The sequence below is a fragment of the Lactuca virosa genome, chromosome 8 (genome assembly GCF_052849685.1).
Source record: "Lactuca virosa cultivar CGN04683 chromosome 8, Lactuca_virosa_CGN04683_v6, whole genome shotgun sequence".
In the NCBI taxonomy this organism is placed as follows: domain Eukaryota; kingdom Viridiplantae; phylum Streptophyta; class Magnoliopsida; order Asterales; family Asteraceae; genus Lactuca; species Lactuca virosa.
In genome coordinates, this window is record NC_136433.1 from 47,326,860 (window position 1) to 47,339,148 (window position 12,289).

The 12,289-nt window shown below is 39.4% G+C and overlaps 1 protein-coding gene across 2 annotated transcripts; it reads right to left on the reverse strand.

Annotated features, from left to right (window-relative positions):
• Positions 1 to 9,596: 9,596 nt before the first annotated feature.
• LOC145128307 (putative HVA22-like protein g) lies at positions 9,597 to 11,959 on the reverse strand. 2 transcript variants are annotated; one of them, XM_079063112.1, is made up of 7 exons: positions 11,735 to 11,959; positions 11,358 to 11,405; positions 10,892 to 10,932; positions 10,698 to 10,796; positions 10,473 to 10,529; positions 10,302 to 10,365; positions 9,597 to 10,221 (listed from the first exon to the last, which is right to left on the reverse strand). In XM_079063112.1, the coding sequence occupies exons 3-7, from the start codon at positions 10,921 to 10,923 to the stop codon at positions 9,718 to 9,720; spliced, it is 756 nt and encodes a 251-aa protein (XP_078919238.1). In that variant the 5' UTR covers positions 10,924 to 10,932; positions 11,358 to 11,405; positions 11,735 to 11,959; the 3' UTR covers positions 9,597 to 9,717. The 2 variants fall into 2 exon arrangements, with proteins under 2 accessions (XP_078919238.1, XP_078919237.1); XM_079063111.1 differs by lacking the exon at positions 11,358 to 11,405.
• Positions 11,960 to 12,289: the final 330 nt, after the last annotated feature.

The window sequence follows — 12,289 nt, forward strand, 5'->3', positions numbered from 1 at the left end:
ATCAGAATATAATGACTTCCGACAATCATGGAGACCCCAGTCTCGCCCCTGGTTCGACCCCAGGCTTCCACAAACTCAAATATTAGGGCTACCCAAGCCTAAAACTCTTCTGCGTCAAGCTCTGATCAGAGAGCACTTCATCACAACATTTTCTTGCTGACCAGTGGGTACTGCGGCTCCCTGCAGTATCACGACGACCTCTCACTAAATAGTGAATACTATGGCTCCCCTTAGCATCACCACAACCTCTCACTGAATAGTGAGTACTACGGCTCCCCCTAGCATCACCGCAACCTCTCACTGAACAGTGAGTACTACGGCTCCCCGTAGCATCACCGCAACCTCCCACTGAACAGTGAGTACTACGGCTCCCCGTAGCATCACCGCAACCTCCCACTGAACAGTGAGTACTACGGCTCCCCGTAGCATCACCGCAACCTCCCACTGAACAGTGAGTACTACGGCTCCCCGTAGCATCACCGCAACCTCCCACTGAACAGTGAGTACTACGGCTCCCCGTAGCATCACCGCAACCTCCCACTGAACAGTGAGTACTACGGCTCCCCGTAGCATCACCACAACCTCCCACTGAACAGTGAGTACTACGGCTCCCCGTAGCATCACCATAACCTCCCACTGAACAGTGAGTACTACGGCTCCCCGTAGCATCACCACAACCTCCCACTGAACAGTGAGTACTACGGCTCCCCGTAGCATCACCACAACCTCCCACTGAACAGTGAGTACTACGGCTCCCCGTAGCATCACCACAACCTCTCACTGAACAGTGAGTACTACGGCTCCCCGTAGCATCACCACAACCTCCCACTGAATAGTGAGTACTACGGCTCCCCGTAGCATCACCACAACCTCTCTGCACTGACTCATTGAAACTGCAGCTCCCCGCAGTCTTACCGCACTTACTCTTACCACTTCACAATCTCATCCTCAGGTTGACATCACACTGCGATCATTAACTCATGCTTTGCGGCCCAGCATAGATAGGTACACACACACACCCATCCAGGCTAAGAATCACTACTTCGGACGACCACCGTCGTGACAAAAACCTCTTTTTCTTGCTGCAGTTCACATTCTCAAATAAATCCATTTGAGGTCAATTAGCTGAAGGGCCCCCACCGAAACCATAAACACCCAATACACCACTTGTCATCTCAAACTCAAACTCAAAATAATCCGAGATTTAGGACATTAAACTCGGATACCCCAGAATATTCCATTTCCCAAATTAAAACACGAAGAAATTGCCGACGACTCAGAACACGAAGATGACAATCCGAAACTTCCTCCTCTATTGCTCAAAACTCATGCAAGAATACTCATAACAACCCTGAAGTTGATCGCTCAATCAACTTATTTCCTTCCCATACTGCATATAATAGCCCATACTCTGAACCAGAAACTCTCAACCGCCGAACTAACCTCACAAGCCAACCATCTCGAATTCACCATTTTAACCTTGAAGGATTCCTAACCACCACCAGGTCCCAGACCAACGGCCACTTGCCGTGGGGACACTCATCCTTTCTCAAACACGTACCACATGCACTATCTCACTCTGCATCTCTCCTTGACCAACAATAACCCTGGTCTCAGGAATCCGCACCGCATGCCTCTCTATCCAGTTCTCTAACCGCTCTTGAACAAGTCTACGATCTCCTCATAAGTACCCGGTTCTCCCCCACTCAGGGTTCGAACCATCACCAATTGGTCCGTCAACAATCTAACCCACATACTGTTTTTACCAATAATATCGCACCTACTCTTGGAAGGTGATACACAATGCTCGATGACCTCCCGATGGAAGTCAAGCAATCCCAAATTCCCCGAATCTCCGATGAAATCCTCATAAACTTCTCATCATGACTACCTCTAGTCATTCAGAAACTCGTACCATCCTACTGCCGGACATCTCAACTGTCCAGTCGTAACCCTGACTCTCAGTCTGAAAATAACGAACTAACATATTCCTCATCCTCGACTCTTCAACCAACGTTCCATCACGTGGGTTGTAGTAAGAGTGGAGTCCCCATTACCACACTCGATACTCATCATAGACAATAAGAGCCACCGCCCCAATGTCCTCTTCTTGATCGTCTGCCGCTGCAGCTAATACATGCCCTACTATGCTCAAATAGGGTTTATCTTTGTCCTTAACCATCTCAGTCCCCGCTGACAACCTGCTCAGGCTCTAACATCACCTCTCGGCAGACATACTGCCCAAATACTCTGATGAAAGATCGTAACCAAAGCTACCCCACAGGGCTCGCCCCCAACTTTGGAAACCGAAAATCTCAATACCTCTCATGTTTCCCACAGGAACAGAAATAGCACCGCTCAGGTCACAGAAAATGACATCTCCACCATCGGCCGGTTGCTCAGCCCAGACCGTATTCTCCCATAACTCACCATCTCTACTCATCCCTGAGTCTTGCGACTCCAACTGGCATCTCACCAACACTCCCTTGGAGCTAACTCGATTTCCCTTTTAAGGGATGATCGTTCATCATGGCCCTCCGTCCCCCCTATTCTTTCACATCTGATCTCAGTCTAGATAATCACAACGGAATAACTGGTAAAACCAGTAACACTAACCGCCACGGGTCATGGTACTCGAACCATGTGGCCACCTCTCGATCTGCTATGAATCATGATACCCGAACCACGTTACCTCTTCTCAATCTGCTACGAACCATGGTACTCGAACCATGACATCACCTCTCGATCTGCTACAAATCATGGTACTCGAACCATGAAATCACCTCTCGACCTGCTACAAATCATGGTACTCGAACCATGAAATCACCTCTCGACCTGCTACAAATCATGGTACTCGAACCATGACATCACTTCTCAATCTGCTACCAATCATGGTACTCGAACCATGACATCCCTTATCGATCTGCTACCAATCATGGTACTCGAACCATGACATCACTTCTCGATCTGCTACCAATCATGGTACTCGAACCATGACATCACTTCTCGATCTGCTACCAATCATGGTACTCGAACCATGACATCACTTCTCGATCTGCTACCAATCATGGTACTCGAACCATGACATCACTTCTCAATCTGCTACTTAGAATCCTCCGGTATGCCCCCTGCATCGAGTATGGGTCCTATGCTTTCAGTAGTACGGGCCCATACTACCTGCCACATCTACCCATACTTTCCACACGAACCATCCCAGAGTTCCTAAGTAGCTGCTCAACCTTCTCGATTATAAATCTCTTTACGTGTGCTCGCTTTCCAGCGAAATGCTCTACTCTGTCAGCGCACTCATCCGACCATGATCACCCCCTAGGCTCTTCCTAGGTCCTCACACTTCTCCGCAATCAGCTGCTGAAAAACTCCTAATGATGGCAGCCATCTACCTCCTGAATATCGTCATATTCACTTAGTAGTTGACTCCCATCATCGAGAGTCCCACAAAGCACAAAGCAAGCAACATTCGGGCATCGAATAGTCTCCACTAGCACATAAAACCTCTTCAGGTCATGATCCCACTTGCTCTCCTCATACTCGGAGGATATCACCGAACTCATGCAACTCCGCCCCATGCGGCCATCTGTCTACTCTCTCTGTAGACTCCACACGTGCTCATCTAGGTATCTCCCCTAGATTACTCCCCTACTCAGATCCCTCTCTAAAAGGATTCATGTTGGATACTCATACTCAGCACATACTCGAAGGCACATCGCATATAACAGCAACTCCTAGGCTAAGGCATCACAGATCAGGCCACTCTAGTCCTAAAATATGAAATACCTAGCCTATCTTTAGCATGCATAGCATATCACATAATATCTCATAGCACATAATGTAAGGGTATTTTGGGAAATCACCGTTCGGGCGCTGGCTGATCGTACACACTGCTCCGTTCTGATTTTCTCAAAAATCTTTCTCTTTTAGAAAAATTGTTTCTTTTATGAAAATTTCCTCAAATCCTCAGTTTGAGTTCAGATACGCCCGAAGGTGCATCCGAATCCCTCAAACCAAGGCTCTGATACCAACTTGTAACGACGTAAATTTTTAAAACAATTTTTCATCTTTCAAACATAATAAAACTCATATAATATTCTCAAAATCTCATATATCAATGTCATCACCATAAAACATATCCCAGAATCTCAACACTTAATCTTCTGCCAGTGTGTACAAATCATGTCGGCGCCTTCCCGCGACTCTCGCTGGTACCTGAAACACATATCACATAACACGGTAAGCATAAATGCTTCGTGAGTTCCCCAAAATACCACGTACAACACATACGCCACTCAAGGCTACAGTACGACCCTCCGGTCGATGTGTCTCAGTGGGACCCTCCAGTCCCGTAGCTCGTTGGACCCTCTGGTCCGGTCATAGCTCGTCGGACCCTTCGGTCCAGTCTGTGTCGTTGGACCCTTCGGTCCGGTCTATATCGTTGGGTCCTCCGACCCGGTCTATATCGTTGGGCCCTCCGGCCCGGTCTGTTCAACACATAGCATACATATAACACAATGCACATAATCTCATATATACACATAGCATACAAGACCCTCCGGTCTACACATAAATACCACTCTAGGTAATGTATAGTGAGAATACTCACCTCGGGTAACTCGGATAATCTCGCACACGGATATACGGATCTAGCCCCCGCCTAATTACATAAACAATATCCTTAAATAAATAATGGCTCTCAAAGGCTAGATTAAATCCCTTTCTACAATCCCACAGAAGGGTAAAAGACCATTTTACCCCTCCTTGACCCAAAAGTCCAAATGTTGACTAAAACCCTAAAAGTCAACAAAAGTCAACAGGGGGCAGTACGCGGCGTGTACCGGCTCTTGTACGCGGGGCGTACTCCAGCGATCCAGAATCGGGGTCTCAAACCCTTACGCGGCGCGTACTGGGATTACGCCCAGCGTAAGTCCCAGTTTCCTACTTTCTTCATTTTTGGTCTGAAAAGATTAAGACCTAGGCTCATAACTCAGATCTAAGCTCCCTACTGCCCCTTAAGTCATAAAGTCGGAACCTTTAAGCCCTTGCATGGCTGTAAAGGTCACCAATCACTTCAAACATATATCCTCTTTTCCCATTAAGCCCTAATCTCATGCATGACTTAATCTCAACGTCCAAGATTGGATTTTTATGAACCTATAACACATATTACACTGGAATAGGGCAGATCTAAGCTTATGGAGACTCTTTGCTCATAAAGTCTCCACCTTGGGACCAAAAACCCTAAAAATGGGTCCATAAAGCACAAATCAAAGATGACAAGGAAAGCTTTGAGCTTTTTACCTCCAGGTGAAGCTCCAACCTCTATAGAACTCGGATCTAAGCTTGCCCTCTAACTTCTAGCTTCCACCATGGCCTCCTCTTCTTCTTCACCATCACAAAATGACACTTTCAAGCTTAAGAACACACACATAAGCTTATAACGGGTTTTTGCTCTCTTAGGGTTTCACTCTCTGTAATATGGTGGCTGGGGTAAGGGCCATATCATTCATTTTATAGTCCTCAAGTCTCATTTAGGGTTTTGCATCTGAGCCAGTTACGCCCAGCGTAACTTTGGTACGCCCAGCGTACCTAATTGAGTCCGCGTCCATAATAAGCACATGTGTACGCGCAGCGTACTCGTTTGCAACACTTTTCACTTAGGGGCTAAACTTGACAGTTTGGTAAATAGAAAGGGTTCAATAGATGTACTTAAATTTCGGGATGTTACACTGTAGGCCCGGTAGGGCGGTCCAGTCAGGCCGATGGCCCAGTATGCATGAATAGATTCAGATAGACTGTAGGCCCGGTAGCGCGGACCAGTCAGGCCGATGGCCCAGTATGCATGATTGATTGATTGATTGTTACTGATATGGTATTGTCAGTGTGGTATTGATATTTTGGGGGTAGCTCACTAAGCCCTCGGGCTTACAGTTTTCAGTTTATTGTTTCAGGTACTTCAGGAGATCGTGGCAAGGCGAAGGCGTGACCGTACCGCTCCTCATCCTTATGTTATGATTTTGGGACACTCTGATGGATATTGATTTGAAAACATTTTGTAAACAATACTATTTGACTTTTATTTATGATTTAAAAAGTTTGAATTTGGCATGAAATTTATGGACGTTACACCTTTTATATAGGATCTTTAGGATTCTTTATACAATACTATAAATAAAGCCTTTCTAGTAAGTAGTTGTTGTTCATTCCTTTATCTCCTCGCTCATTATTGTCGAATCTATAACCATGTAATCCTTTCTTTTCATTGGAGATTTTATAATTCCAAGTTCTTATACCTTGTGGTTGTTCCTACAAGAACTTCCACCCAATTATACTTGTATTCTTGGTGGTATTTTGTACTTCCGTTTATAATCATGTTTGTAAAACTTTGAGCATCCTCAAACACCATGTCCAAGCGTCCCTAGACTCCATCTTCCCCACTTAGAATGCTAAAGGGGGTATTTTGTTCTATCATCCATAACAGCCATAATAAATATGGTGTATAAGTACTTGCCTTTCAAATAGGCATCATCTATAATGATCAATAGTCGCATATGATTCTTGAATGTATGAATCTAAAATTGATAGAGGTTATAGTAGTAATGTCATTAGAATGATGTTAGTTAAATTATAGTTTCCCACACAACCGGGCGATAAAGAATAATTGGAATCGATCTTGGCCATTTGATATGGGTCATAGTGTCAGGATTTGCCAACTCTAGGTTGTGACAATACCCCAGGAAAAGACTCTTCAGCGGTACGATTTAGCAGGTCGAGAGTATGGCTCTTCGATTTTGACTGCCCTAATACGTTATATTCATAGTTTTCATAAAGACATATGGCCTCAAACATGTTTTTGCATGACTTTATGGTCTTATATTGAAAACCTTCTTCAATGCAGTTTAAATCCCAACGTTAGATTCAATACTCCTTCGTCCTTGAATATTTTTTGAAGTAATACGCATGCAATAGGCTCATACATCAGTGGTAATCCAAGCTTAATATCAAGTTTCCGATTAGGCATCAAGAGAACCATAAACTAATAGTCATTTATATGTATATAACCATTACCTGCTTTTCTATCATCATAATTATAGTCATTATTCATTAATTCTAATGTCTTAATCTACCGAATCACCAACAATGTTCTCCTCCTATGATATACCTTTAGAATATTAATAATTATCCCCAAATAGAGATGTTTTACCATATCTATCCAATACATCTTCACTTGCAATCCTAAATGCACGAATTTCATGTAGTACATTTTTACCTTTACGATGGTTAATATACTAAAAAATAGTGGTATGCAAAACCATTATAGTTGGAACTTGATTGCTTCTAGGTGTCGATTCCTTTCCATTAGATCCCATGCCACCTGAATGATACGCACAAAGTTCGACAACATATAGAATAAAAATATGTAGATACACATAATGAACAATATCTAAATAGTCATTTACCTCATCATCGTCATTTATATAGACAACAATGCCAATAATCAGATATATATAGGATAGTTAATCTAATTATAAGTTATACGTAATTTTCTAGATACCAAACTAATCAACCACATATAGGTTATACTTATATATTATTGTTACATTCGCTGGCATGTACTCCAAAACAAAGGTTATAAGAGAACCGAACGTTCAATGAATATTTCGTGAAACGTGAGGCAAAAAGTTCGTTTATGTTTGTTTATTTAAAGATGAATGAACATAAACACAATGTTTTGTTCGTTTAGTTAAAGGAACAAATACGAACAATGGTCTTCTTCCTTCATTCATGTTCGTGAACGTTTGTTTATATGCGGTTATTATAGTACATTAAATATATAAATTTAATTTTATATAACCAGTAAAAGGACCGAAAATGGAGTTTCTAAAAGTGTTAAATTTTAAAACTTTTAGATTTGATAGAAATATAATAAAAAAAATGCACCACTAAGTATGAGCAACATATAAGAAGTGTCGACCATCAAGTTCTATTGTTCTTGATTTGGATGTTTATGCTCATTTGTGTTCATTTATTTTTGTTTATTTTCATATATGTTCGTTTATTTTGTGTGTGTTTATTGCGTCTTGTTTATAATTGTTTATGTTTTTTTAACATCTTAATGAATATAAATGAACGAACTAACAAGATAACTTGATAAACAAACAAAAATTAACAAGAAAAATTCGTTCGTTTATTCGTTCATATTCGTTCGTTTATTCTCTTTACTTAAACTAGTGCATGTATTCTTGTTCGTTCGCCCTTTACAACCCTACAAACACCATTAAGGCCTATGTATGGAGTTTGGACTTGGGCTTAACCCTGAAAATGGGTCCAGTTATGTTTAACAAAAGTTTACTTGTTATACTAATTTGAATTCCAACGAGTGATGTGCAACCAACTTAAAAGGCATGGCAATGGGCGGTTAGAGAATATTATTCTTTTGACTTTTTGTATTTTAATAAAACAATAAGTCATTTAATATTTATTTTTAGGGATAATGACTTGATAGGGTAAGATACTTTTTGAAATGTATACATTTAGTCCTTATTCTTTTTTTTTTGTAAAATAAACCTTTATACTTTATTTTTGTAACAATGCAATCCTTATAACCGGCTATACCCGGTATACCAGTCATATACGAATTTTCTTTTAGGGAAAATGACTTGATAGGGTAAGATACTTTTTGAATTGTACACATTTAGTCCTTATTCTTTTTTTTTTGTAAAATAAACCCTTATACTTTATTAATATGTACACATTAGGTCATTTTCACCGGATTCTACAGGTTTTGCTGATGTGGAAGCACAAGTGGCACTAAATAGCAATTAATTAGCTTAGTCACCGGAGGTGGGTGATCCTCCAGCAACAAGAAAAGCACGGCGACCCTTCTCTTTCTCGTCTCTCTTCCTTCCGGTCGAACAGCAACAGCCAAACACCCTTTACCTGTTGTGTTTCTCCGATTTGTCTCTCTTTGCCTCCATCTTTGAGATATGTTGCCAGAAAAAGAAGAAAGAATCGACGAGGGGGCTATCAGAGCAGCTCCTCGCCGCCAACTACCATCTCTACTTCCTCCTGCCTCCCCGTTCGACCTTGTTGTTTTTGCCATCATTCCTCCTTGCTACCAGTGATGTGTAGGAACACACAAAGGAGTAGCCGGAGATCGGGGTTCTCCCTCTTTTTCATGATGAATAAAAGTTGGAAAAATCTCGTTGTGGATATGTGGATGCCACCTGAGTATTTCATTTCAACAAAATAAAAGAAAGGGAAAATGACTTGATAGGGTAAAATACTTTTTGAAATGTACACATTTAGTCCTTATTCTTTTTTTTTTGTAAAATAAACCCTTCCACGTCAGCAAAACCTGTAGAATCCGGTGAAAATGACCTAATGTGTACATATTAATAAAGTATAAGGGTTTATTTTACAAAAAAAAAAAATAAGGACTAAATATGTACATTTCAAAAAGTATCTTACCCTATCAAGTCATTATCCCTTATTTTTAACAGCATGTCATCTAAAGTTTATGAGATTTAAACCTAAAAGGCTAAAACTCACTCTTCGACCATTAACCAAGATATTATGGAAAATAGAGAACAAAAAAGAAAATACATTTAACATCAATAATACATCAATATCCAACTCCCATTTTCCAAACGTATATATTTAGAAAAAGATAAGACTTATTATTATTATCATCATCTCCCACATTCACTGAAGCGATGTTGCTTTCCTTAACCTAGCACGTGTCACCCTCACACTCTCCTTAGCCTCTTCCATCACAATTTCTTTTTTACTTTCTTTTTCTTTTGTCAAAACATCAGAATCCGGCAATGGAGGGTCTTGTGTGGGCCCTGCATCCGGTTTCTCTGTTTCACCTGTATCTGTACCTGTATTTGAACCTGATGATGATGATGAGCTGGCAACAGGAGATGATGGCTCTTTGGTTTCCTCATGAGCTACTACCTTTTGTGCTTTAAGATTCAAATCATGCTGACGTGTACTATTATCAGGTTGAGGTTTTGGTGTTGATTGTGAAGCAACATATTGAAGAATATCAAAAGTTTTTGTTTGGATATAATTTGCAGCCCTTTGCCAGTATAAAACTGCAGCATCTACAGCCATTGTTCTTAGTTCCATTAAACTCCTGTCAATCTCTCTTTCATGCTTTGAAATATATGGTCTAAAAAACGAATCATATACATATCCTGTACCCTGTAATTATCAAATATAAACATGAATATCAAAAAAAGTTTTTTTTTTTTTTTTTAAAAAGAAAAAAGAAAAAAGTTTACCTTTGTTTTGGGGTACCACAAGTATATGAAAAACGCCAACTTTGCTTCACTATACATTGGAACCCTTCACAAGTCCAAAACATGAAAGAAATATAAAAATATAAAAATAAAAATAAAAAAGAAGAAGGTGAAGATAAGAATTTATCAGGTTGATTTTTTTTTTTTTTTTACCATGAAATAAATGTGTCACCAATTCGTTCAGAAACAGTTAATACAGCAACCAAGATCCTGAAAATAAACATGTTATGAGGGTTTTAAGGATAAAGATTGTGATATATATATATATATATATATATATATATATATATATATATATATATATATATATATATATATATATTATTACATGATGCTGAGTGGCATAATGGTAATAATAATGATAATGATAATAAATACCAGTATTGGCACCAAAAGCGGAGTTGATCGATGTCAGGTTTATTCTTTTCAACTGATTTGAAGCATTCATAGGCTGGATATGCATAGCCAAACACCATTCTGTGTTTAATTGAGTAGTTTTTGTCATTAGAGAAACTGAGAGTGAATTGAAATTTTGTGACAATTGAAAAAAGAAAAAGTTTTGATTAACTTACACAAGTGCTCTAGTAAGAAAAGATCCAATCATCCTGTAAGCCTGTTAGAAACAATGAACACAATTTCCCACATATCACATCATGTATGAATACGATAGAAGAAATTTAAAGAAGAAACATGGAAATGGTGAATTGAAAAGTATGTAGTCACAAACTATGAGAAGAAGAAATCAGAAACATGTGCAAGTTTCTTCATATCTACTGAAGCTTAAACTAGGAAAAAGAGGATATATCCTACTGAAAGTGACACAGCTCATGTATATTGCAATCTAAGCATACAAATTGCTAATTTCTGTGAATGATAACAAAAGCCACAAACACAGAAAAGTGAAGTTGAAGCTTTCTTCATCTTTACTCACATTAATCAAATTTAAACACCACAAGCATAATTGTGAGAGACTGGAATCACTTTCTGTTCTATACACAATTTAGGAAAATTTTTGTAAGACAAGAAGCAGATGCTCACCTCTATGAGAAGCAGCAAGCTTATATTAACAAGAAGATGCTCTGCAACCTAACTCAAGCAATCTTAGATTCGTAGGTGCCACATTTAGGAGATGATAATATTCAAAATTGAACTTGAATTACAAAATTACATCTCTAGGTAAAAGTATAAGCATCGAGAACTCTAACAAAAACAACACAAAAGTAACATTGTTCAAAAACCTAGAAATCCGGAATTGATATAACAAGTTGCGATAGAAATCATAGCAATCAACCGAAACTGTGACGACAAAGTATATCACGAATAGCATCATACAGTACAACAATGATTAAGAACCTTCAAAAAGACGTAATGTACGAGCATATGAATGAAAATTTACCGAGAGTTTTAGTGATTACCTTTAAGTAGATGCAACTGAGGAAGTAAAATAGCAAAATGCAGTACTCTGGTAACTGATATCGGTCGAAGTTCTGCTACGGATCTCGGAACTATCGACGTACGAGAAGGACAAAAGGAAGCCCCGCCGCCGTTACGCGACGGCGAACGGTTGCGAGGTTTGATGAAGGAGAGATAAGAACAGTACACGATTTTTGCGTAGTTTGAAATTTATTCTATTTTTCTCCCTCTTTTGGCTCAGTTTTTAAGCAATATATTTTTGAATATTCTATTTGAAATAATAATAAATGGTCTGCTCAACCAATTAAACCTAATGATTTATATAAATATATTTTTAATATCCATATTAAGTTTCATTTATATATTTTTCTTATCTCAAAATTAATATAACAACTTTTTATCAAATATTTCAAAATAATCATTTTTATTTTAGATAATCAATAATAATCAACTAAATTACTATCATTTTGTTGATTCATATTATATTTGGTAAAAGAACACTTTGAATATTTGTCAGATAGTAATACATTTCACTTGTACTAGGGATGGAATTAGTA

What these genes read in the sequence shown, in the direction of transcription:
- LOC145128307 (XM_079063111.1), bottom strand. Translation starts at nt 10,923, where the DNA reads ATGATTGGATCTTTTCTTACTAGAGCACTTGT. An exon ending in TTTCTTACTAGAGCACTTGT is followed by an intron (nt 10,797 to 10,891) that starts GTAAGTTAATCA and finishes AATTAAACACAG; the next exon opens with AATGGTGTTTGGCTATGCAT. An exon ending in CGCTTTTGGTGCCAATACTG is followed by an intron (nt 10,530 to 10,697) that starts GTATTTATTATC and finishes GTTTATTTTCAG; the next exon opens with GATCTTGGTTGCTGTATTAA.